This window comes from Grus americana, chromosome 4 (genome assembly GCF_028858705.1).
Source record: "Grus americana isolate bGruAme1 chromosome 4, bGruAme1.mat, whole genome shotgun sequence".
In the NCBI taxonomy this organism is placed as follows: domain Eukaryota; kingdom Metazoa; phylum Chordata; class Aves; order Gruiformes; family Gruidae; genus Grus; species Grus americana.
The window spans coordinates 63,236,100-63,261,147 of NC_072855.1; the positions used below are offsets into that span (position 1 = coordinate 63,236,100).

The following is a 25,048-nucleotide window of genomic DNA, read 5'->3' on the forward strand; positions in this document are numbered from 1 at the left end:
TTCATTTAAGTAAGCATTTATTAGAGAATCCTTTAACATGAAATTATACAAATAAAGTTTGTATAAACACAAGTCCACATTGTGTCATAACATGAATGGCAAAAAGAAAGTAAAAACCATAAAAGAAAACTAGTCAGCTGCTATGTACAGTTGGACACAGTTGTGTCGTACACTAAAAGTCTTTTACAAAATAGTCATTTCCTCTCACGGAGACCACCCTCCATTCACTCACGATGCGCTGCAAGATGGCTTTGTTGCAGTATCTCTACCTAAAAACCAAGAAAAAATGTTTGTTAGATCTGTGCAAGTTACTACAAGAATCGTTAAAAGGTCCATTTTCATGAACTGCTTTAAGTCTTCTATATATTCCTTTCTTCATTGTTAAAGATCATATGCATATTTATTAAGGTAACACAAGAGGTTTTGTTACCCATCAGTAATTTATCTTCCCAAATATAGCCATTCAGCCCATTTAGGAAGCTGTTCCAGAACAAAAACACATCCAATTTAGACTATTAATCAGGCTCTGGATCAGTTTTTTTCCACTGGAAAGACTGCCAAAAGGGTTTCCAATTATTTGTTTATCCATCTAAATGACTGCTGTGCAAACACGAGTCAGGCCAATTTAGTTTGGTACACGTGCATATGATCTTTAATGTTTTTCCAGATTTAAAAGTTCGTTTTGGTTTGCAGATTTCACTATTAGCTATAAAAAGAAAAAAGCAAGCATTAAATCTTAAAGAATGCACACTTAAAATGAGGTTCCACAATTGAAATACAACACTAAACAGAAGACCAAATGATTAAGCTGTAAAGGCATTTATGTACTTTAACTCCTGTAAAAAACCATTTAAGTTAAGACACTTAATCTCCAAAAAGATTAAAAAAAAGAAGCCAAAGTCTGAAGTTTTCCACTTTAATCTTTACGCTGGTACATGAAGTTGGAAGAGACCATACCACAGGACAGCGTTTTCTGGTGTATGCCTTGCGCTCTGCCTGCAACGTGCGACCCCAGAGATAGACGTGGTCAGGGTGACACACGGCCTGCAATGAAGTTCCCGCTGGCGGGTACAAACAAGGTATAATGTCAGAGTTAGAAGACAACATTCTTGTTTTCCTTAAGTTGTACCCATTTCAGTACTTTACCTGTTAATACTTCTAATAAGTTTAATTATTCCTCTAGACCACCTGGTACACAACGCAAAACAGAAAAACTCTTATGTTTTTCTGAAGTACTAAAGAAGATAAAGTCACGTTTTTACAAAGTTAAAGATCTATAGACACTGTAGGCAAAGCTGGTTTTAAAAAAAAAGTATTTTTTAAAGTTAACAAAAGCTTAATTAAAGGAAAAGTCATGCTATGCAAGTTTTTACTCTTCATTTGTCTATTGATCTTTAAATTAGATTAGACATACTCAGAGTAGACCTTGCACTCATGTACACACCTGTTTCCTCAAGTATAGGTACTGCTTTAGTACGGCTGGTAGTTGTTTTGGTGATTGCCGCCACCACGAGATGCCTTTCCATATGTGCTTTGTTGACCTGTAGAGAACAGGGAGGGGGGAACACAAACAACTCAGAAGCATCAAGACTAACATCTAACACTCTGAAAGAAATTGTTCCCATACAGTACACCAACAGGGCTACTCTTTAGAGCCATGTGTTATGAATAAGAGGTGTTACAGAACAAGTTACTAAGAGAGGCCTCTGTTTAAAGATGCACGCTATTGTTATCTGGAATGAGATTAAAACCCACTTACCACTGTAATCCGTGTATCCTGGCCCATATCCATAATTGGGATAGTTGTACCCAGAGTAATCATATCCTCCATAGCCACTGTAGCTTTGATCACTGTAAGCACTATTGTAGTTTCCATATCCTTGATCATAGTAGTTATTAAATCCTTGATTCCAGTTTTGTCCCTGACCTGAAACCAAATATAGCATTTATAAGTTACAGAACTTATTATTTCCTCCTCTCCTACATCACTTCATCTACCTTCCTATGGCAATCTTTCTATGCCAGAACTACTACCTGTAAGAATCCTCTTGCCTTCCCAAGAAAAATAATTTTCTAAAAAGAATTGAGGCATCTCATTTGCATATGAGAGATGGGTAATAAGATCTTATCACCCACAACAATGTTAGACAGTAAGTAGTCCAGCTCATAAAACTGACAGGAAAAACAAAACAACACAACGCTGAAGGCATACACTACGTGTACTCCCTTAACTTCCATTTGTGATCTTTAATTGCCTGAACACCAAGTTATACCACAGGATCAGCTTTACTGCATTGTGTTGGTCGTGACTGCTTGACTTTTTAAGACTGAGATGTATTAACTTGTAAAGTAACAGCTGATTGTTTCTCATCTATTTGCAAGGTGTAGCAAAGTGACTGTCTTCCTGTTTACCAAATAGCTCATGGTTTCTCGCCCAAGAGCCAACCAATAGGGTATCCCTTCATCTGAAAAGATAATTGCACTATCCATTTAGCTATGCTGCCAACTGTGGGTATACAAAAGCACCCTACATCCAGCTTGCCACTTCACCACTTGAGTGCAAGCAGAGCAAAAAGAGATTCTTAAGCTTCCACAAGCAATCACAATCATCAAAATACCATTTACTGAAAGGCTACTTTCCACCTTCAATTTAAACATGAGATATGCATGCAGCCCAAAACCTGGAATATCTACAAATATCTTAGTGTTTGGTACAGACACTTAAGCATATACACCAATTTCAACATCCCAAACACTCACCCCGTCCACGCCCCCTTCCACCTCCTCGTCCACCAGCCGCATTGCTTTTTCCTCCTTTCTGCTGCTGCTGCTGCTGCCTGTATACCTCTTTAGGCTGTGCTACTTTGATCTCACACTGTAAAGACAGAAATTCTTTAACTCATCAAGAATTTCGAGGCTCAATTTTATGAGGTGCTTTCAGGGAATCCTACAGAGATTGTTTATTTCACATGCTAAGAACAAGAGCTTCTGTACCTTGCCTGAACCAATTTGATGGTATCTGCTTTCTAGTAACTTCTTTACTGGCTCTTCATCTGTGTACGTGATAAAACAGAAGCCCCTCCTTTCATTTGTCTTTGTGTCCATGGGAAGCTCAATGTTTTCAATCTGAAATCAAAAGTACCTATCAAAACCGCATGAAATCTGTAAGCCACTTTTTATGCTACCAGAACCCTTCAGCAGTCCAATGTTTATGCCAACTGCTTTTGACAGCTATAAATCAGCTCATCACACTATGGAATCATTAACATGCATATAGTTTCAACAATTCCTAGTTTTATGTAAGCCTGAGCCAGCTCTCTCCTAAAAAAAATCTTCTGTCTTAAGACTGAGGCAACACTGTACTTGAAAACCAGAGCTGTTGTTATATGTTATCATACTATACCTCGCCAAAAGCGCCAAAGTACTCCTTAATCTGTTCTTCAGATGTATCTGGACTCAACCCACCAACAAACACTTTTTTTGGTGGCTCCTTCCCTTTTAGAGCTTTTGCCCTTTTAGGATCTATTAGTTTCCCATCCAGTTTGTGTTCCTTGAGTTCCAACACCTAAGCAGCACACAAGAAAACAAAGTCTCAGATCACTACAGTGACCCAGGCAGGCTTTGTGCCATCGATTCACAATAAATCCACCCACCTTCTCCACACTGGCAGCGTCCTTGAAGAGCACGAACCCAAACCCCCTCGACCTCCCAGTGACTGGGTCTGTTTTAATCGTACAATCCACAACCTCACCAAATCGAGAGAGATACTCTGTCAAGTCTTTCTTGCTGGTGTCCCAGCTGAGGCCTCCAATAAACATTTTCCTGAAACGCAGTAAGTACATAGGAATACGCGTGTGCAAACGCACACGGCTGGATGCAAACGCACACGGCTGGATGCAAACGCACACGGCTGGATGCAAACGCACACGGCTGGATGCAAACGCACGCGTGGAGCACGGAGCAAGCTCACTCATGGCCACCGCAAGCCAAAGGCGATCAGGTAGCCACGGCCACCCGGCTCGGCTTGCAGGGCCTAACAGCCGCGCCCACTGCTCCAGGCTGCAGGGGCAGCACCAAGGAAGCCGCAGCGGCTGTCCGGGCCCGGCCTCACCGTTACACGTGGGCCGGGTCTGCGCGTCCCCCCCCGCCCCGAGCCCGCCAGCAGCGCGCGCCCCCATAGGCTACCAGTGACGTCACGCCCCGTGACCGGCAGCGTCCCACCTCCACCCCCTGCGCCCCATGGAAACTGGGTCACCGGCTCGGGACACAAAGGCGGGCGCGGCCATTGGCGTAGGGAGGGGGAGGCCCCGCCCCGCCGGATCCCGCCCCGCCCCCCCAGCGCCCGACACCCACCCCCCCCCCAAGGCCCAGGAAGACGGGTGAGGGAGATAGAGGCGCGACCCCTCCAGCCCTACCCGTCGTCCTGCTGGTTCTTGCTCGCATTGATCTTGGAGCCCTCGGCGAACTCCTCCGGGCCACCACTCATCTCAGTCGCGTCCTCCATGGCGGGGCGAGGGTGGCGGAACTGCTCAAACGAGCGGCGGAGACAGCAGAGACCTGCGCGGGCGAGAAAATGGCGGCGGAAGAGATCCGGGCACCGCCTGCGCCGCCCTTATATAGCCGCACCGGCAGCCAATCAGCGCCGCCCTCTCGCTCGGCGCCGCAGCACCCCTGGCGGCTTCCAGCGGGGCTGCAGTACCCGCCCGCCGACAGGCGGCCAGTCCTCCCCGAGCGCACAGGCCCCGGCCTGGCCGCTCCGGGTGCGGCGCCGGTACGGCCGTGCCCTGCCCCGGTACCCGGAGTGCGGTGTGCAGCCACCATCACCGCCTGCCTCGCCCATCCGCGTGCTTGGTGCTCCCCGCACCCTTCGCGCCGCGGGCCGTGGAGCGAGGCGGCGGTCGCTGCCCTGGGCGAGGACGGGGAGTAGGGGACCGGGACAGGCGGGCACCGGCGCCGGGGCTGGGCGGAGGGGGGGATAACGTGCAACCCAAAAACGCCGTTCAGGAGGCGGCGGGGCGGGCGCTCGAGGGGCGGGCACAGCTGGCGCGGCACTCCCCGCCGCCGGGATCTCGCCGTCGCCGCACTCACCTCCCGCGGTCCGCAGCAGCACGGCACGGTTCGGCCCGCCCCCCCGCGCAGCCGCAGCCGCAGGGCGGAGCGCCCCCCGCCGCCGCGCTCACCCGGTGCGCCCCGCGCCCCACGTGCCACCGCTATGGGCGTGCTGCCGGTGCCGGTGGAGGTGCGCGCCATCCTGCTGGACATCGAGGGCACCACCACCCCCATCGCCTTCGTCCAGGTGAGACCCGGCGGGGAGGGCGGCAGCGGCCTCCCCACGCGGCCGAGAGCCCTGCTGGCGCTGCCGGGGGGCTCCGTTAGCATCGCTGTTACTATCATGATTCCCCCCCCAGCCGTGGCAGTCGGGGCGGGCACGCTGCGCCGGCCAGATTTCTGTGACCGCAAGTCCCCTTCGCTGGCACGGCCCCTCTGCGGGGAAGAAGCGCCTCTCCCAGCGCTGCAGCCCTGCGCAGGGCAGGCCCGAGTTTCCTTCAGAAGCATAAAACCGTGACACATTTTCTGTGTTTTTCTGAATAATGCTCACGAAAAAATATGTCTCCTTTAACCGATCGCCTGCCTTTTTTGTGGGCAGGGGAACAGGGAACTATTCAGATCCAGGGAAGTTCAGTAAATGATTTTTTTTTTCATGGATATAGGGCAGTTGGAGTTCGCTCAGCCTCATTTAGGAAATGCCCTCGAGCATCACTGTTGCTCAGATGGCTGGAGCTGCAGCACCTCACCCGAGTTAGCAGAGAGCCTGAAGTACTATCCTGTGGTTATCCACTGCCTTTTCACTTCAAAAGGGTGGTACAGTCAGATGCCTCTGGTGTCACCAGAGATGTATGTCCTTCCTCCAGCATGCACAGGACCAGTATAGGGAGAGGGTAGCACAGAGAGCGCATCAAGTGTACATTAAAAGGATTGTACTAACAGCAAATACGTATAAGCAGCTTCCCTTGCTTCCCTTGCCTAGGAGGAGACTTTAGGCTATTGAAAATGTTGATTTGGGTGCAGAAGCTAGGGGACTGGGAAGTCTGTAAGGCCAGCAAGAGGCATCAGGACAAACAACTGTAAATATGCTATTAAAATATGCAGGTCCCTCCTCTCCAAGAGGTTTTCATCCCTAACCAGGCTCATGTGCTTCACAGGAGAGAGCAGTTTGTGTTTAAGATGTCGAATGGAATCATTCCATTCTTGCCATTAACCTGTATTTCTCCATGAGATGTTATAGCTTTTGGTGGATCTTTTTTGCCAGTAGTTTACGAAGGTGCTTTGTGACCTCCATGATGGGCAGAAGCCTTGCCAGGCTTTCTAGGTGTCTCTGGTAACACAGTTTGACAGATGAACAACATGACCTACATCTTTTCTGTCCATGTTCTTTCAGTGCTCTTGAAGAAACTTCAGGTCTAGATGGCATTACAGCTGCATCCCTCCACTCAATATCTTTCAATTTAAACAGTTTGAACAGCTTGGATTTCTTACTAAACATCTAACAGAGCAACAAAGTTGGATATATCCACCTTGAATCCGTTTTGCTGTTGTGCAAATAATGTGCAATACGCCTGAGATGGTTTCCTACTCAAAGTCTTTCTGTTGCAGGGAGGCCAAATGAGTTACAGTTTTCAATAAAACTCAGTTTGTTGGAAATCCTGAAAATGCTTTAAACAAGTTATTTCACTTGGACTTTCAGTTAATCTCCATAATTTCTATTTCCCTTAAAAGGTCCACTGTTGGTTCTGCAGGCATTTTATTTTTTAATATTAAAGGATTTTATTTAATCCCTTCTTTATTATTAGGATTATTGAATATGCAAAGTAAGGAAATAGGATGAGCCAGTTAATGGGTGGATTAAGGAAAGATACCAGAAAAGACAATATTTGGTGACCCCTAGTTAGAGGTCACCAAGTCTTCTCTTTTGCTAGGTCCACCCTGGCAGAGAAAAGTAGATGGCAGGGGAGAGATGTAATTTGATAAACTACATCCCCTGGGATTTGCCAGATCTCCTGTAAAAGAGCAGATTTTTCACTGAACTTTGTGACAGTTTGCATGGACATTGAGAGGGAAATTGACCCTCGTTGCTTGAAATCTTGTAAGTGCTAAGTACAACGTGCTATGTGGGTGTCTACTGACAGTAAAAATACCACCCTTTCTATACTGGGTTTAACATTGCTGTGAGCAGTTGCAAAGGCTTAGGCAGGCTGTCAAGCTGTTTGCTGATGGCTGTTTCTCCATCCTGCCAAGCTGTGTCAGAGCAGCCACATCTGGGGCTGGACATCGCTGAGGAGCCTGGCTGTCCGACAGTGTGGTGTGGTGATAGCACCCTTCTCCTCGGCATGCAGAGGAGATGGACAGAGTGATGGGAGCTGTGCACAGCAGGCAGGTTTAGGTCTCCTGCTAGCCAAGATAAAAGAGAAGTGGGTTAAACCTATTCAAGAGTTTGCAGCTACCAATTTTTACTGAAAGCTGAAGTCTTAGTGATGGAGGCATTTCCTTGCAGGATGCAAGGAGTCTTTCTTCCACACAAACTCATGGCCTTTTAAACATAGTACATAATTGCCTGGGATCACTCCTGACATCAGTAAATCATCTGTTCCACTGTCTGTCCACCACTCCAGCTGTCACATGGGTGTCCCCTCTTGGACCAGATGGATGCATTTGCCAATGGGCCAAGGCTTTTATCCTTTTAAAATCCACTGAATCACAGAATACACCGCGCTTTTGGAGGCCGTTTGGAAGTTTTTCTTTGCCAGCACAAGAGCATGAAATACTGCTTTTGGAAAGCACTTGGGACCTTTTGACATCCAACTTGTAAGGGAAGTTAAACCAAGTCACTGGGTTGGTTGCATTTCCCAGTGGATACTCTTTAATTTCCGCTACAATTTAAAAGAAAGCTTGAAAGCAACTAAGCTCAAGTAAAGGAAATGAGAAAGTAACTGGGGGTATTACAAGGCTGTTGATTTCCTTAGACAAGTTTGTGGTAATTTTGTAGGCATTTAAGAGATTTTCCTTTCCCCTAAATTTACATTGTTTTAAAAATATACAACATGGAAAATGCAATATTGGAGTAATAGAAAATCCTGCAGTTCTGCCACCACATCACACTTTCAAGACCACTGTTTTCTTAATTCAGTAACAAGTTAAAGGTGACATACAATGAGAAGAAAAATACCACTGGCCATTTTTTGAGGAGAGATGAGCTCAGGCTAGTTTCCTCCCATCTCTGCTCCATCCCAGATTTTTCGATTAACAAAAGTTTGGTTCTGTACCCAAAGGAAGGAGCTCCCTGCCCTTCCCCTTGTCCTGAGGCTCTTCCTGCACCCAGAGATGCCATCCTGGCGGCTGCTTGTGGCTTCTCAGTTGTGAAATACCACTAATGACGGCAATTTGTAATTATTTCTGGTTGCCCTTGGCATCTCCAGGAAGGTTTGTAATTCTCCTCTGGCACTTTTCCCTAACCCCATTTCATTTCATTTGCAAGAATGTCCTGTGGAGCTCAGTGTCACTGGGCTAGACTTTTCTTTTTAAAAAGGTCCGCTAGCTCTGGTGAGAAGTTGAGATGTGTTTTCAGAATGACCTTGGTTAGGAGAAGCATCCCATTAAAAATAGAGTAGTATAACTTGTTAGTTCAGAGTACATACACAGTCAGCCTTGTACTCCTCAGCTGATGGGAACTTGGGGTCACATCTGCCATTTGAGACATTTTTTTGGCAAGCCCAGGAAAAGTTATCACCCACCTTTCCATCCTGGGATTTAAAAATTGCAGCTACATAAGCATTTGGGCAAAGAATCCTCCTGCACTAATCTTGGCCCAAGGTTGGCTCTGGCCTGCGACCAGGCAGACACCATTGGCAGGCAGTTTTGCAAACTGCAGCACTGTAGGGGAAGCTCAGGTGGGGAAAATAACCGTACATACCAGCATGTGCAAACGGTTGCTTTAAAAGCAAGCTGCCTTACCTCTGCCAGGTTAAAGGAGTTGCCTGTTTTCTTGTGTGCTGCCAGGAGACCTTGTTTCCTTACATCAAAGACAATGTGAAGGAGTATCTGCGCGCTCACTGGGAGGAGGAGGAGTGCCAGCAGGACATCGGACTTCTAAGGAAACAGGTTAAGTAATGGAGCTATGCCATGTGTATGGTTTTTTCACAGCATGCCTGAGACTTCAGGTCACTCGGTCTCCCCCAGTCACCCAACATGAGCCCATACCTCTCTTTGCCCCCCACAGAGGCTGGTTGCCTCAACAGGCTGATTCTCCCTCACCCAACCCCTGAGGCTGTGCTTGGGGAAGGGCTGGTGCTTGGTAGGCAGCAGCTCAACTGCTTCCCTCAGCTCGCTTTGGTGTTCACAGCCCCTGAGTGGGTATTGAACCATGTCTTTTCAGCTTTGTGCCTGCACTGTGCCCTTGCTGAATCCACCAGCTGCAGCTTCCAGGTGCCTGTTTGGGAAGCAGCATGAAGGGATGGCAGAGTACTTGTCCTGCACAGGGCAGCATATCCTGCCTCTGCACAGGGACACAGTATCAATTTGAGACCTATGGCTGTCTGAAGCCAACAGATGCATTTGCTTCTTTGCCTTAATTTCAGTAATTAAATACTTAAGCGAGTATAATTCTCATTAGAGTATTTACAATACAGCTACAGTATGCTAATTGTTGGCTTTGTAAAGTACAGTCCAAGCAAGTGTTTCTAGACACTACTGAAGTCTGAATTTCCCATTGAGAAAAGCATTCAATCAATGTTGTAACCCTTCATATGAAGGGCAGTTGAAGCTGTCCCCTACACAGAGGTGGATTGATGCAGGTGTTAGACCCCTTTTCTAAATTGAGATATTGAGACTGCTCCATCTTTTCCCTCACCTGTTTTTATCATGGATGATTTCCAGGCTCAGGAGGACTCCAGTTTGGATGGGGCCGTGCCGATCCCTTTGGAGAGTGGAAACGGGGAAGAAGAGCTGGAGCGGGTCATCCAGGCAGTTGTAGACAACGTGCACTGGCAGATGTCCCTGGACAGGAAGACCACAGCACTGAAGCAGCTGCAGGGTCACATGTGGAGGGCAGCCTATGCAACCGGGCATGTCAAAGGAGAGTGAGTAACTGTGTGTGTGAGTAATTGTGTGCCCCTTTCCCTGGGGCAGGTATGGGGTACATCTTTCCTAGATGTCTGTTAGCAGAATAGCTTCATAAGGTATTCCTGGAAACAGCCCCACATACAAATGCAAATAGGATTGCTACCTTGGTGGAGAAGCCAATACATTTATGTTCAGTTGTGGCTTAAGCTAGGCCACTGCTGTTGTGGAACTAACTGCAAACACTTCATTTCAAACTTGATCATGTAGTGAAACACAATTCCATTGAGCTTAATCTTTGGATCTAGGGAACCAAAAGCTTACAGTAACCTCGGGATTGAACAAGTTGTCTCAGTCCCCACTGGGAAGATGACAAGTGAGGGTGTTTCTCCTTAAGGAATAATTGACAGGTACATGCTGGAGAACAGCCAGTTCTCCAGCCACCAGGGTAGGGTTCGTAAAGGAGACAAGGTCTGAGAAACAGAACAAGGTAACGGAGGTGTGACACAGGGAGATTCTGCTCCTGTGACCAGCAGAACATTCATCTGGGACAACTATCTTCTGCATTAAAAATTCAGAAAATGTCTCAATATTTCTCTACAGAAATTTCTTGGTAAACCAAGAGACTGAAGCACGAGTATGAACCTCTTACATTTCTCCGTCTTGTATTTTTTTTTATCCCTGAATTGCACTCACACTTTGGAACAAGCCTAAACAAGCCAGGGTTGCAGGGTCAGGTCCTTTCAGTTATTTCCTCCTGCCTTTCCACTTCTGTTTGTCTTCAGGCTGCTCTTTATGTTCCAGCCACAACATAAGGGTACATAAGCAAGGACAACTGGAGTTAAGCCTGATCTTCTTATTTAGGTCAAGAGATACTTGGTTAAACTATGCATTTCAAGTTCCTCAGGAAGTAAAACAAACCATTAAGTTCACAACGTGTTTTGCCAAAGGAAGAATGAGGAAGAAGAAAAAGAGCTCACAGGAAAATGTAAATATCTGCCAGAGAAAGCAACAAAACCCAAAAGCAAGTCAAGAGGGAAAGCCATCCTGTTGGTTTTCTTTTTCAAAACAGGGCTAATTGTCTGACAGTGGCCCAAAACCTGTGGAGCTAGCCTTGCTGCGTGGCAGCTTCCAAGGAGTGAGATCTCTAAAGCCTCCCCCTTGCCCAACTGTATCTGGCACATCAGTGTCTGAAATCCAGGCACTGAACTCAGCATGTGAAAACATGAGACTGGCTGAGAGTTCCGGCAGGTGCCGTGCAACCTCAAAATATTTTCAGCTGAGACCAGAGACATTTAATAACTATGAAAAAAAGTGAACTTTTATTTTTTAAATATGTAACATAACAAGGCCCTGAACAGATGGCCAAGAAACTGGAGATGAAGAAGGGGCCAGCTGATTGCTACAAGTCTGCAAAACTCAGTCCAACACCTCCTTTTGCATTTATTTGGAGTCCTCTTTCTTCAGGTGTTAAGGTGCTCAGATCCCCTTTTCGGGGCAGTACCTTTGGGCCTTGGCCCAAGTGGCCACCCAGAGCTGTGCAGTGCAGGTGGGAAGGCTACAATTTCGACTGGGATGAAAACTCGGTTCCCAGGCTATATGTCCTCCAGCTCCTCTCTTTATCCTTCTGCCATATCAAACTCAAACACCCTCCCTGCCCTTCTGAGGCTGTGGCCTTTCCTTATCAACCATCACATGTGTTATTGAGGGACTTATTGTCAGCCTCACTTCTTCCCTCCTGAGCATCCTCTAGCCTTCAGTTTCCCCCAGTACATCGCTCATCTTGTAAATGTCCTTTGCATACAAAGAGCTTTTACATACATCTAAGTGCAGCACTGGAGAGGTCTCATTAAATAAATGAGAAGGGTATGAGAGAACCAACAAACATGTCTGTTAGGAGTTATGCAGCAGTTGCCTTAGCTTTGGTCCTCCTTCCCTCTCCCCACAGCTTTGCTCCCCGCTGCTGGGCTTGTCTTTGGGCAGCTACTACCTGGCAGTTAGTCGGAGCCTCAACCTTTCCTCCCCTCTCCAAGTTGAAGGGGTTGGAGAAAGTCCTGCCAAATGTCTGAAACAGCTCATCAGAGCTGCTGTCTGTGTAGCAGTCAATGAGCTGCTCAGTTGGCTGGAGCTAAGAATATACCACCTGCTGTTGAAATAGACTCCCTAGCTGCAGGAGCCCTGAGCAGATTGAGAATGACGTCCCTTTGCAAACTAATGGGACAGTTGTCACAGTGCCTGGCTAAAGGTGTCCCAGCAAGTGCCTCGGGGTTTGCCCTTACCTGCTGCCCTGTTTTGCTCCAGAATCTTCGAGGACGTGGTTCCAGCCATCCGGAAGTGGCGGGAAGCGGGGATGAAGGTCTATATCTACTCCTCAGGCAGCATTGAAGCCCAGAAGCTTCTGTTTGGATACTCTACAGAAGGTGATATCCTAGAGGTAGATAACCTTACCACCTTCCTTACAGCTTCTTGCTCTGCAGAGTGCTTCCCTCCCACAACTGCCTGTGCCATAATGCTTTGTGAATAGAGTCTGGGACAGGAAGGCGGGGCAGTGGGTTTGACCTGCGGGAGTTAAGCTCAGCCAGTTGAGTATGCGAGCATGGCTGTATCGGCCCTCCAGTACCATGGCAGAAAGGAGTGAGGTTTAGCTCTGCTCTCGAGGTGGCACTCAGCAACTGCCTTTGCTTTTCTCTCTCTTTCAGCTCTTTGATGGCCACTTTGATACCAAAATAGGCCCCAAGGTAGAAAGCGAGAGCTACAGAAGGATTGCTGCCAGTATTGGGTGCGCTACTAACAACATCCTCTTCCTGACCGATGTCCCTCAAGGTAGGTGTCCTGCTGGCTCTCACCTGTGCGAGGGAGGCAGGTGCTCTTTAAACACATGCTGGTGACTTGTCACAAGCACCCCAGAAATGCTGCAGACTGTCTTGCTTCGTAGCATCCCCTAGCTGCTGCCATGCTCCTTCCATATACATCCAGACTCTCACACAGCAGTGGAGTATCTGTAAACAGTGCTGCAGTGAGGGAAAAATAAGTCAAATAGAAAACCTGCCCTTGCACCAGCAAGCAAGGAGAGACTTAAAGCAGAGTGGAGCATTTGCTGAAGCAGTTGGCATGCCCCAGTTACAAACAGGGTCAGTGATTTTCATGACCTGTGCTCAGGGAAGTGGGCAATGTCTGCTGTGCTGCTACATGGCACGTGCAAGTGGCTGGTTCTTTGTGCCGCTTACCATTAGGTTGTGTTCAGCAGCAAGAAAACATTTTGGTTGCAAAGACTTGATCCCTGAAAAGCCAGGGTCAGGAAGCTAATTTAATTTCCTGCCCTTGCTGGATATGTCTTTCTGGCAGAAATGGCACTGGGTTGTGATCTCAGTCTAAGCCAGCTCAGTCCCCAGGAGTTAGCCCTTACCTCCTCCCCAGCCCTGGTAGCAGAGGTGGTGGGAGCTTGCAGTTACCTCATTTTCCCTGTATCATCTTTCTGTGGCCTTGTGAGAAGTGATGCCTGGCATGGGGCGTCACACTTGCTAATGCCACAGCCCGACCACTGCCCAGCTTCTCTGTGAAAGGAATTGAGCTGCTGGTGCATGCTGCCTGCACAGTGCCTTGGACAGCCATCAGCTGGGAGAGGGGAGGAGATGGCAAGGCAGCCAGCTCCCATCCACTCGCATTATGCAGCGGCTACAGTCATCCACATCAGGTCTGCCAGGAGCCCTTCAACACCACGTGCAAACACTGCTGTCTCAACCATTATGGGACATCTTCAAGCCTTAAAGACCCTCACGTGGAGAGGTCAGTAAGCACATCTCATCTCCACTCTACCCACCTCTGTTTGTTTCAGAAGCCAACGCAGCTGAGGAAGCGGATACTCACGTAGCTGTGGTGATCAGACCAGGCAACGCAGGACTGACAGACGATGAGAAATCATATTACAGCCTCATCTCATCTTTCACCGAACTTTTCCTGCCTTCCTCCACTTAGGGAAGGCGGTGCACAGACAAAAGACTGTGCTTCACCTGAATTGTCCTTGTGTAACATTAGGTAACTGTCCATAGTCAGAATTTAAAACCAAACCCACATCATGTCTTGGACCCACAACTAGTGCAGGCAGGTATGGATGGAGTGTATGTGGTGTGGGGTCCCTTCTGCAGTCGAATAAGAGGCCTGCAGCATCCAGCTGGAGCTGGGAACAGGGTGAGAAGCAGCACCCATGAGCCCTGCTGTTCCTACCCTTTCCCAGCTCGCAATTAGCTCAGGGGATGCTTCCTTCAGACTCACCCATTGAAATCTGGTGCTGAGACGTCCCACCATGAGCTCTGTCATTTTTAGAGTCTGCAAACAAAGTGGGTGTCCACCTGTCCCAGAGGGACCTCCAGGGACGTGAGCTTCTCCCTGTTGGTGGGGTTGCTAGCTAAGTCAGAAAAACTATCAAAGTTATGGGGGGTAGGATGTCCAAAGGAAAATGCCAGTTGTGGGCTATAATACAGTAGGTTTGGGCTGCCACAGAAAAAGCCAGCCCTTGCTGCAGGCAAGCTCTTTAGACAAGGAACAACTTAAATCTTGGCTATATCCACAGCAGGTCTAGGTACGAAACAGTAGAACTTGCACATGGAAGCTGCTTAGAGCTACACAGCCAGCCTACCAGAATGGAGTGTATATATAAATATAGCTTTACAAATTAAATTCTAGACCCACCTCACTGCAGCATCATGGTGCCGGGCTTGGGATCCCACTGGCTGAACACCAAAGTCAGCTTGACCATGTTTCTGAAGTATCTCCCTTAGCACTAACCCATGGAGCCCCTTCTCAACAGCCAACATCACCCTGTCACACATTCATAGCACTGGTCAGCTGTGAGCAAACCTTGGCAAACAACTACTCTTGAGGGACACATCCTGCTGCATTTAATAATTAAAGCCCTGCCCTTTTCACCCACCCTACCTAAATTGTGCCAATTTATATCAGATGGTCATGGAGCTTTTCCTAATGTAGTAAATAAAAACAGAACTTTGCTTTCATTGTGTTCACTCCATCCCAGTATTTAGGCCTTCCTGTCCATCACTAATGATCCCAGCACCTAAAGGCAAATTTTAATTTTTTTTTTTTTTTAAAGCTGTGAACACTTTGTTTTCCTGCTTTTGCCCTCCCTGGTCCTTTCTTTAAAGCAGACAACCCTATCCTGCCAAGAAAGTTGTATTACCTCCCTGACCATCTTACAATTTCAGTAGGGGCTCAGTGGGGGTGCAGGAGTGATAGCCACAGCTAGGTTATATCTAGTAATAGTGGAGGCAGAGTCTGAAACCCCAGTTCCCTGCTGCTGGCACTTCATGCATGGGTGTCCCTTGCTACTTACTCATTTCTGCGTGGCTGTGCTTGAGCTTGCCCTCACAGACATCCAAAATAGAATACTAGCACACGTATTGCCTTCCTGAGCTCTGATCTACGCCTACAGCTGTCCCTGTTGAGGGAGACTGCTGTGTAGAGAAAAGCAAGAGACAGGCATTTTTGGAGGAAACCACATGCTAGCATTGCCCTTCTAAGACGTTGATGGTAGCAGGTAAGGCTGTGAGGCAGCTAGTCTGGATGCCTTTCTGGGCTATGTAATGAGTGTGATCCTCCTCCTAGAAAGAGCCTGCTAATTAGCACTGTTACAATAAATGTATCTGCATGGCTGAATAGTCCCTGGCTTCCTTAAGTGTTAATTTTAATCCTGACACTGTAAATGCCTTCTGTTTTGCCTTTGCCATCAGAAAGCTACGCGTGGGGTAGGGGACAAAAATAAAACTCACTTTCTCCATAAAAGCACTTTATTTAGTGGTCATGTTTCAGTGTATATCAGTTGTCATTTAGTTGTGCTGAAATGTGGTTAGAAATACTCTAAGAAATGTTATCACCAAAAACCTGCAGTTCAGTTTGGATTGCATATAGGAAAAGGTGAGAAAGAAAAAAATTACAAACATAATCTTTTTTTCCTTTGATAAAATTACAAAATATAAAATGATAAACTGAAACAATATTTTTTTTAAAAAAGTCACTGTGGACTATTTACAGTAAAACACCCTTAAAACAAATTGCTATTTTGTGCTCCATATGCATTGAGTGTGTGTGTCTGTATAAGAGGATCCCTACCTGCATCTTCTCCAGGCTGTTCCCTCCTGCCCTCGCCCAGGAGGAGCTCCCTGGATGGGCTGCTAGGGAGCCCTGCGCCTTACACTGCTGTGCCCTTGGGCTACCCTTGGCATGTCTCTCCAGAAAAGCTTCCCACTCATGACATAGCTACAAGGAGGAGGCCTTCAGGAGTCCAATGACAACCCTCCATTGGCTGGAGATGCTCTGGATTTATAAACAGCTGCCTGAGAAATTTTGGAATCTTTTGGAAGATAAAGGACTGGCTGAAAGTTTTCTACTTACATTAGTTTTGACAGAAGTTTCTCTCAACTGTTTCTCCTTTCAGGAGATGCCTCTGACCTTTGCAGAAGACTGAATGCCTTCAGGCCTTTTCCCTCTCTGCCAGAAACACCACAGTGCAGTACGAGTTGCCCTTAAAATGCTTTTGCCACCATTTTAATTTCTGCTTATTTTCCTGCAGCTCAGACAAGATGCAAACCTAAGCTGAGCCTGATTCGTGGAGGAAAACGGGAGCCATGTTCATGAGAAGCAACTCCCATCACTCCCCTGCCCAGCCAATACAGCAGCCTTCCCAAAATCAGGTTTTCAAACAGGGGCTTTGAACTTCTGCTTTTTCTTTGAAAACAGTTCTCTTTGAAAACCTCCCTTCAGGGAGCGAGAAGCCCTTCTGGTTGTGCTGTTCCCCTTCCTGCACTTCCATCCCTCAGGCCGTATCACCCAACTTACAGGGCAGAACTGCTTCCCTGCACCTTGGAAGCCCGCTTAAACCTGTGGCAGACTCCACTTGGGACAGCTGGCCACACTGAGGGGTCCAGAGCCCAGGCCTAGTGTCAACATGTCTGAAGTTTGACTTCTAAGCACACAAAGAGCAAAACCAAACCCTATGCCCAGAACCACCTGCAGAGGTTCTGTTCTCATTGCAGGCGAACCCAGTGTCTCTAACACAATGTTTCCCCCCCCAGTGAACAAAAAAAAAGCTTTTGAAACATTACACATGATATGTGGTGGAAGCACTACATACTTACAAACAGCAGCCTTTTCTGGTTCATCTTCAGAGCACGCAGGCATTCCCATCTTAATTCAGCACCTCACTTCCACCAGTCCCCACTGTTGAGTCTGCAACACGAAGCCGAGCACAGCACCCCACTGTTTTATCTCCTCTGGCCTAAGGACGGACTGTCCAGCCACAAGGCAACATTGGCCAAGTCTTGCTTCTTGATGACAGCACAGTTTCTCCCAAACACAGCTTTACTGTTGGCTGCTTTCCAGGCTGGAAGAAATGCCTGCCTGCTCACCATAAAAGCCAGTCAGTTGGTGTCTTCCACTGCCCAACTCCAAGTTCAGAAGAAACAGGTGTTCTTTCTCACCCTACTAAGTTACATCAGTTGGCAGCAAAAAAAACAATGCAAGAAACACAAAAGATGCAGTCTGGTTACTCTGGAACTGGCAACTCCTGAAGACTAGGTGGAGAAGTCCGTTTCCTTCTTCTCTGCAGAGCAGGCTGAGGAGTGCCTGTCTTGGAGGGGCCTCACAAGGACTGGCTGTTGAATGTTTTGAACAAGAGTGTGACAGAGCCACTCAGAAAGAGTCTCTGGTAGCACAAACTAAACAGCTTGTGCTCTTTCATGCTATTGCAGAGAAGGATCCACTCCTCTTCCAGCAGACAGCTATTTTTGTTTGGCTCTTAATGATACAGCCACCCTCAGAGCCCTTTGGCAATACGATCATGATTGCACACGAAAACAAACTCATCAAAAAAGTGTAAATGAGGTCATGTTTAACTCATAAGACCACACCTGCCCCCCTCCCCCGCTGCCAGAGGACAGGCTACACCTGATCCGTCTGGTACTCGGAGGCTTCTGATAAACTTTCAGAAAAGCTCAGAAAGTTTTCCTGGTACTCAGAGCAAATGATCTCAAATCTGTAGTGCCTGAATTCCACTGCAAAGGTACCGAAGTAGCACAGGAAGCACATCACCAGGCCCCACTGGATCCTGGAAGCATGCATGTGGATGCCCTGCGCCATGAGAATGAAATCTGGAAGAGGAAAGTCAAGGAGAACTAGTGGCAACAGAGACACCGACCAGGATGAGAGAAAGCCAACAAGGAAGACAATAAAATCTTAACAAAGTCACCCAGATGACAGTCAACCCAGCCAGCCATCATCAGGAGAGCGTGAATGTGGTGCCAGAGATGGAAGGGATGTCAGGTGTCCCCACAATGCCCATAGAGTGCAGCAGCTCTCCTATATGGACCAGGGTTTCCTTATCCAAATTCAGGCTGATAAACATTTACAGAGGGAAAGATGTAAGCGCAGAGAGGTCAATGACTTGCTTGAACATCGAACTAGACAGTGACAGAGCCAGTAAGCTGGGGTCTGGCTGTGGGCCTGTACCTGCCAGGAGCCTCCCAGCAGGAATTGGATCAGATCTCTGCACTGCAGGCAACGGGAACACCTTTCAACCTACACTGTGTAATCTTTCATTCTCTTTAGATCACCTGCAAAATCATGCCTTTCTGTGAAAACTGGATGCATCAGTCTACTCAGTATGGCATGTTATACTGAAAGAAAAAAGAATGCTGTCAGAGCCAGAAATGGTCCTCCAAGCTCATGTACCCGTGTGCTTGGACCACATACTGCCTGGCATCAGGGTCTTAACTGCTGCACCTCAGGTCGTGTTGGAGAACTCCATAAAAGCAATTCTCAGGTCCCCTAAAGCAGAAGACACTTTCCTGACCTGCCTCTCAGGATTTCCTCTGCACTCCAAGAATGCAGGATCACACATCTTCACAGGTAAAACAAAGACACAAGCAGCCTCTCCCATGCTTTAACTGCACAAAACAGGTAATCGGAGAATTTTCATCTTGGGCTTAGTGTAAGCAACCAAAGCTTTGTTTCAGCAAACAGCATTCTGTGTCTGGCTTTAAGGATCTCCTATGTTCCCTGTAATGCAAGGGTTATGCACAAGCTGCATGGGACAGGAAGCCAGCCCCAAGCCTTTACAAAGTCAGTGGGGGTGAGGGGGTATATAGGACTCTGGCCTCTGCCTGCCCCCCTCCACAGAGGGCCCTAGGCCTTCAGTGCCAAGCAGCCGACTGGGGAGGGCTGGGCTGGGAGCACTCAGCATTGTCAGTACAGGAGCAGCTACACCCTGGCTTACCCTGCTGCTCCCGCTCCCAGCCTGGCAGAAACCTCTGAAGACAGCAGCACAGCAGAATCATAGAATGGTTTGGGTTGGAAGGGACCTCAAAGATCATCTAGTTCCAACCCCCCATCCCATGGGCAGGGACACCCTCCACTAGACCACATTGCCCAAAGCCTCATCCAACCTGGCCTTAAACACTTCCAGCGATGAGGCCTCCACAACCTCTCTGGGCAACCTGTTCCAGTACCTCACCACCCTCACAGTAAAGAATTTCTTCCTAACATCTAATCTCAATCGACCCTCCTTCAGCTTAAACACATTACCCCTTGTCCTGTCACTACACTCCCTGATAAACAGTCCCTCACCATCTTTCCTGTAGGCCCCCTTCAGGTACTGGAAGGCCGCAATTAGATCTCCCCAGAGCCTTCTTTTCTCCAGGCTGAACATCCCCAGTTCTCTCAGCCTGTCCTCACAGGAGAGGTGCTCCATCCCTCTGATCAGCTTCGTGGCCCTCCTCTGGACTCGCTCCAACAGCTCAATGTCTCTCCTGTACTGGGGCCCCCAGAGCTGGATGCAGTGAGGGTCTCACAAGAGCGGAGTAGAGGGGCAGGATCACCTCCCTCCACCTGCTGGTCACATCTCTTTTGATGCAGCCCAGGACACGACTGGCTTTCTGGGCTGCAAGCGCACACTGCCAGCTCATGTTGAGCTTTTCATCAATCGATACCCCCAAGTCCTTCTCCTGAGGGCTGCTTTCAATCCATTCCTCACCCAGCCTTTAGTCTTGCTTGAGATTGCGCCAACCCACGTGCAGGACCTTGCACTTGGCCTTGTTGAACTTCATGCTGTTCACACGGGCCCACCTCTCCAGCCTGTCAAGGTCCCTCTGGATGGCATCCCTTCCCTCCAGCATGTTGACAGCACCACACAGCTTGGTGTTGTCAGCAAACTTGCTGAGGGTGCACTCAATCCCACTGTCCATGTCGCCGACAAAGATGTTGAACAGTGCCGGTCCCAGTACCGACCCCTGAGGAACACCACTCGTCACTGTTCTCCACTTGGACATTGAGCCACTGACCACAACTCTTTCAGTGCAACCATCCAGCCAATTCCTTATCCACAGAGCAGTCCATCCATCAAATCCATGTCTCTCCCATTTAGAGACAAGGATGTCATGTGGGACAGTGTCAGATGCCTTGCACAAGTCCAGGTAGATGACGTCAGTTGCCCTTCCCTTATCCACCAACACTGTAACCCCATCACAGAAGGCCACTAAGTTTGTCAGGCACGATTTGCCCTTCGTGAAACTGTGTTGGCTGTCACCAATCACCTCCTTTTCCATGTGCCTGAGCATAGTCTCCAGGAGGATCTGCTCCATAATCTTGCCAGGCACGGAGGTGAGACTGACCAGCCTGTAGTTCCCTGGGTGTTCCTTTTTTCCCTTCTTAAAAATGGGGGTTATGTTCCCCCTCTTCCAGTCAGCGGGAACTTCGCCAGACTGCCAGGACTTCTCAAAGTCAGAAGCCCAGCCCTACCCAAGACCCACCCTGGAGGGAGCTATGGGCTTGGGGCAAGGGGAGGAAGAGAGCACCACAAGAACCAGGCAAAATCCCATGTTAGGTACACCAAAACATGATGCTCAGCTACAAATTTTACCAAGGAAGCTTAAGAGGTGACTGATGGTACATCTTCGCACCAATATGCTATTCCTCTGGACACTGGCTGAAGTGTTCAAAACATTGTCTTAAGGAACGTTTTAAGAACAGGCTGTTCCCCAAAGAGGGGGATTAGCTTATTCCTCACCATTTATTCCCGCCCTCTAGCTTATCCCAGCACTAATGTTGATGCAACTATGCAGTGAATGAATCCACCCTAAACAAACACCCAGGGCATGAGTGCTGGTGCAAACAGAAGGGCTGGAGTGGGGCTGACAGGCACAAGCTGGAGAGAAAGCCACATGTACATCTAGTCTGAGTGACCACAGACTCCACAGCCCAAATCCCATTTGTAAAGCACCTAGTCTTACCTGAAGTCCACATGGCCCAGCAGCTCTTGACTGTGATAACCATCCTAAAAGTCAGAACTGGATGTAGCACCCTGAAGCATTTCAATAAACTCATCAAAATCTTCTCATCTTCAGAAACCTGATTTCTTCCCTTGTTCCTTTGTTCTCCTGAGAATTTTTATCTCCATATTTAGCATAAACTTAAATGCTACTGTGTAAGTAAGCAGTGGTGCCATTAAATCACACAGATACTATTCAATACTGTAACCACTTTGGATATCACTAAGAAATTTTAGAAACATTTATGAAGGAATTGAGCCCATCTGTGAAGCAGTGCATCCTGGTAAAACAGGATCATGCCATGAAGACAAGCTGAGTAGCATTCCTAAGTGCTTTGAGATCCTACAACATATGTGAGAAGAGCCAACATTCCCTGCTGCAGAGAGTGTGGGACACATATGATACCTGGCTTTCCAGGGAGTGGGACAAAAGGATACAGAGCACCACACAGAGGGTGATGCTGCCTGACAAGGCAACTCGTGGAATCCCGACTTTCCGCCCCTCGTTCTTGAGGTTGATCTTGAGGGTGAGGGCAGACTGGATCCAGCAAGCCAAGGTCCCAAAGCCAAAGGTCAGCGATGTGCCCACATTGTGGATCTCCTCATCGTTGGAAAGCTAGGAACAAACAAAATGGTGATTGTTTGGATGCAACAGGAATTATCTGCTAGCTACCTTGGATTGCTGCTGGGGTGGAATAGAAGAGAGTGGGAATCACTGGGGTGTGAGACAGAGATGCTGTATCATTTCTTCTGGCAGAGGTGTAAGATGTAACATAACCAAGATGAGTTGACAGCTGTCATGGTCAAGCAGATCTTCTGCCCAAAGCCCAAGCACAGTGGAAAATGCAGTTGCTTGGGGACTGCTTCCACAGCTCCCTCAAGACTCATTGATGCAGAGTTCAGAAATAAATCCTTGCCTGGCTTGATGTGATGGCCAGGGCAAGCAAGGACAACCTGCTGGGGTCTTCTACAGCTCCCTGCAATGGAAGCAAACTGTGCAACCTTCAGTGCCAGCTGCATGGAGCCCTGGTAGCCAGAGCCCTGACACCTCTGCTAAGCCAAAACAGAGACACATGCTCCTGGTTTGGCAAGTTTCTCCCACCAAAAAGCTTTAATGCCTGTCCCCTCTCCTGCTCCTGCCCATCCTCAGCCATTGGGGTTTAAGGCAACATGAACCCAATCTCTCTGGAGTGCAAGTGTTTCTCTGTTCCTTGGGCTCCCGTGTCTCATGGGGCTCAGGGACTGTGCAATAGTGCAAGGCAAAAGGACAGCCAGGTTCAATGAGCAAGAATCTGCAAAGAGATCCCTTGAGGCTGCAAATCTATTTAGAAAGCTCAGCATGCACAAAACTTAAGCCAAACAATTTCCCTTTTCCCTCTGCCTCTGAGGCTTTTACAGAAAAGAAACCAGCAGACTGTAATTCGTCCCTGCAGCCTTGATTCCTGTTCGGTGATTTAACAAATTCCCATCAAACAAGATGCAACCTACAAGATAACAGTCTAGTTACTGTGCCTCCACTGATCTCTCTCCTTTCTTCCCTAACTTGAGGTGTTTTTTTCAAGGGTAGGTCCAAATCATAGTATGGGCAAAAAAGGGATTGAACTGACTTTCCCAAGGTTGCCTGCACTGCAAGGGACTCCCAGCCATAATGGCCCTGTAATACATCCAATCTGTAATTTTCCAGAAACATGATTTAATGCCACATTCAGTTTAGCAGTCAGGCAGGGAAAAGCACTGACTAAGGTCTGATTATGACATGCTTTCATGGTTTGGCAAAAGACCTAAACAAGGATACAGGTAACTAACAAGGACTGGATAATTAGTTCAGAATTTATAACCAGGCAGGATTCAAAGTATCCACTTTTAAATAACAATAATGTGCTCTGAGGAGTGAAAAAAAGTAAGGAGAGGTTGAAACTGCTTCCTACTGCCTGCCTGTACTAGAAATACTCTTCTCACACCTAGTCAAGGCTGTTACAAATGCCTGATAGTTCCTAGGTGGGAAGCTCTTGTGAAAAAACAAGACTCTGAGTTTTTGGCTTCTGCTGTGGAGTTAGGAAGACCAGGTTAAAAAAAAAAAAAAAAAAAAGCAACTGTAGAGGACACAAAGTTCCTGCAACTGCTCCACAGTACAAACAGGTACTCACTTTTCACAAAAACAAGTATCTTTCTGTTTTGGCAGGAAAAACAGCTCCCTGCCTGCAAAGCCAGGAAAGAAGCCAGCCTACACAGACCTTTCTCAGTTCCTGCCATTATTGGAGTCATTACTTGCACCTCAGTGAGAGGCAGAGCATCAAAGACAGCAAAGACATGGGGAAACCCAAGTGCCACTGACTAATGCCTTGATTTTTCACTACAGACACACACATGATCACAGTGGACACCCAACCCTACAGAGCAACACTGTGGCATTGACAGCTTGTTTGTTTGTATAATGTTGCATAACAGATCAAGAATTGGAGGGACCTCATCCAGGCACTCGTCACATTAGAAGTCATAGCACTCTCCTCTGGTGGGTCCCTCACGTGGCCAGTCTGAGGACAAGCAGGAGGTAGATTTAAACAACATCTGTTTTAAATGAAGGACACTGAACTGTCTGCTAAATCTGTATGCGCAGCTGCGCATCTGTTTGCACAGATGCATACATAAACTTCAGGCTCAATCCTTTTACCCAAGACCATCTGTGCCAATTTTCAGGGCTCAAGAGATTCAATAGGGTCCCTGCTCTGGCTCTTGGCAGGTCAACTGTAAGCATGCAGGTGCAAAACCTGCTGGGAATACATGAAAAATGATTGTGGTCCTTCATCTCAGCATTTTACTGGAGCCCTGTAAGTGGCAGATAGAGGTGACAGAACAGGTACAAGGAGGGCTGGGGCACAGCCAGACACATTATCTCCTGAGCTCACATCACAGGTAGTTCAAAGACCTAAGCAGATCTGCTAGAAAAGCAGGAACCTCACAGCACAGGTACAATAGTCCAAGCCTGGAGGGCAGTACCTGAAAGTTGCCGAGTAGGGTCATCCCAAAAGAGGCTAAGCATAACGCCACCAGGCCACTGACGTTCAGCCAAGGATTTAGCACCTTCGGCTTCAGCTGAATGAAGCGCAGGACAGCCACGACAAGTGCTGAGAAGGAAACAGAACGCAAGGTGCATCACAGGGTAGAACATGCTGCAGTAACCACCTAGCTGGGGAGTCATGGACTCCTCAGCATCTTTCCACCCAGACAAGAGAACTCACTGCAGGCCAGCTAGCTTAGTGCTTCTGCATGGCCCCCTCGCACTTAGCCATAGACAAGACTAACCACAGGAAGCATTTCTCTTGTAATCCGGTTACACCGAGCTCTCACACTTCCTTTTCTCATGATGTTTTGTCTAAGAGCTGGGTTGCAAATTTTCTGGGAGAAAGAAGAGCACTTTCCTATTTGCCTGTGAAGCTCCCAGCACGTAGTCTATCACATACACACCATGCATTCACATTGCAGCAGCTGGCCTTGCATCAAGTTTCACTCCACTCATGAGCACTGAGCTCTCTTGGAGGAGGAACATCAAACCCCACCTGTATTAGAAAAATGTATGAATGGCACATACATATTTCTGCAGGT

General features: G+C 47.7%; 3 protein-coding genes across 10 annotated transcripts in view; 1 reads left to right on the forward strand and 2 right to left on the reverse strand.

The window, feature by feature from the left end:
* Positions 1 to 5,143, reverse strand: HNRNPDL (heterogeneous nuclear ribonucleoprotein D like). 3 transcript variants are annotated; one of them, XR_008576814.1, is made up of 9 exons: positions 4,416 to 4,594; positions 3,654 to 3,822; positions 3,404 to 3,565; positions 2,995 to 3,126; positions 2,761 to 2,875; positions 1,760 to 1,927; positions 1,445 to 1,541; positions 958 to 1,061; positions 1 to 269 (listed from the first exon to the last, which is right to left on the reverse strand). XR_008576814.1 is itself a non-coding variant. In XM_054823670.1 (9 exons), exons 2-8 carry the CDS (start codon positions 4,502 to 4,504, stop codon positions 1,471 to 1,473), a joined length of 906 nt encoding a protein of 301 aa, XP_054679645.1. In that variant the 5' UTR covers positions 4,505 to 4,557; positions 5,089 to 5,143; the 3' UTR covers positions 1 to 269; positions 1,445 to 1,470. The 3 variants fall into 3 exon arrangements, 2 of the variants coding, with proteins under 2 accessions (XP_054679645.1, XP_054679646.1); XM_054823670.1 differs by lacking the exon at positions 958 to 1,061 and adding an exon at positions 5,089 to 5,143 and having other exon boundaries at positions 4,416 to 4,557; XM_054823671.1 differs by having other exon boundaries at positions 1 to 1,061; positions 4,416 to 4,650.
* ENOPH1 (enolase-phosphatase 1) lies at positions 5,082 to 15,917 on the forward strand. The gene is made up of 6 exons (XM_054823672.1): positions 5,082 to 5,296; positions 9,055 to 9,156; positions 9,931 to 10,133; positions 12,415 to 12,547; positions 12,813 to 12,936; positions 13,949 to 15,917. Exons 1-6 carry the CDS (start codon positions 5,213 to 5,215, stop codon positions 14,086 to 14,088), a joined length of 786 nt encoding a protein of 261 aa, XP_054679647.1. The 5' UTR covers positions 5,082 to 5,212; the 3' UTR covers positions 14,089 to 15,917.
* TMEM150C (transmembrane protein 150C) overlaps positions 15,897 to 25,048 on the reverse strand; it is a 25,049-nt gene continuing 15,897 nt past the window's right edge. For 5 of the 6 annotated variants that reach the window (XM_054823676.1, XM_054823673.1, XM_054823677.1 and 2 more), the window contains 3 exons: positions 24,443 to 24,570; positions 21,884 to 22,061; positions 15,897 to 18,272 (listed from right to left, as the gene is read on the reverse strand). In XM_054823676.1, coding sequence (XP_054679651.1) covers positions 18,064 to 18,272; positions 21,884 to 22,061; positions 24,443 to 24,570 — 515 coding nt within the window. In that variant the 3' untranslated portion in view covers positions 15,897 to 18,063. The remainder of the gene's footprint in view (positions 18,273 to 21,883; positions 22,062 to 24,442; positions 24,571 to 25,048) is intronic. The other variant, XR_008576816.1, reaches the window with a different exon arrangement.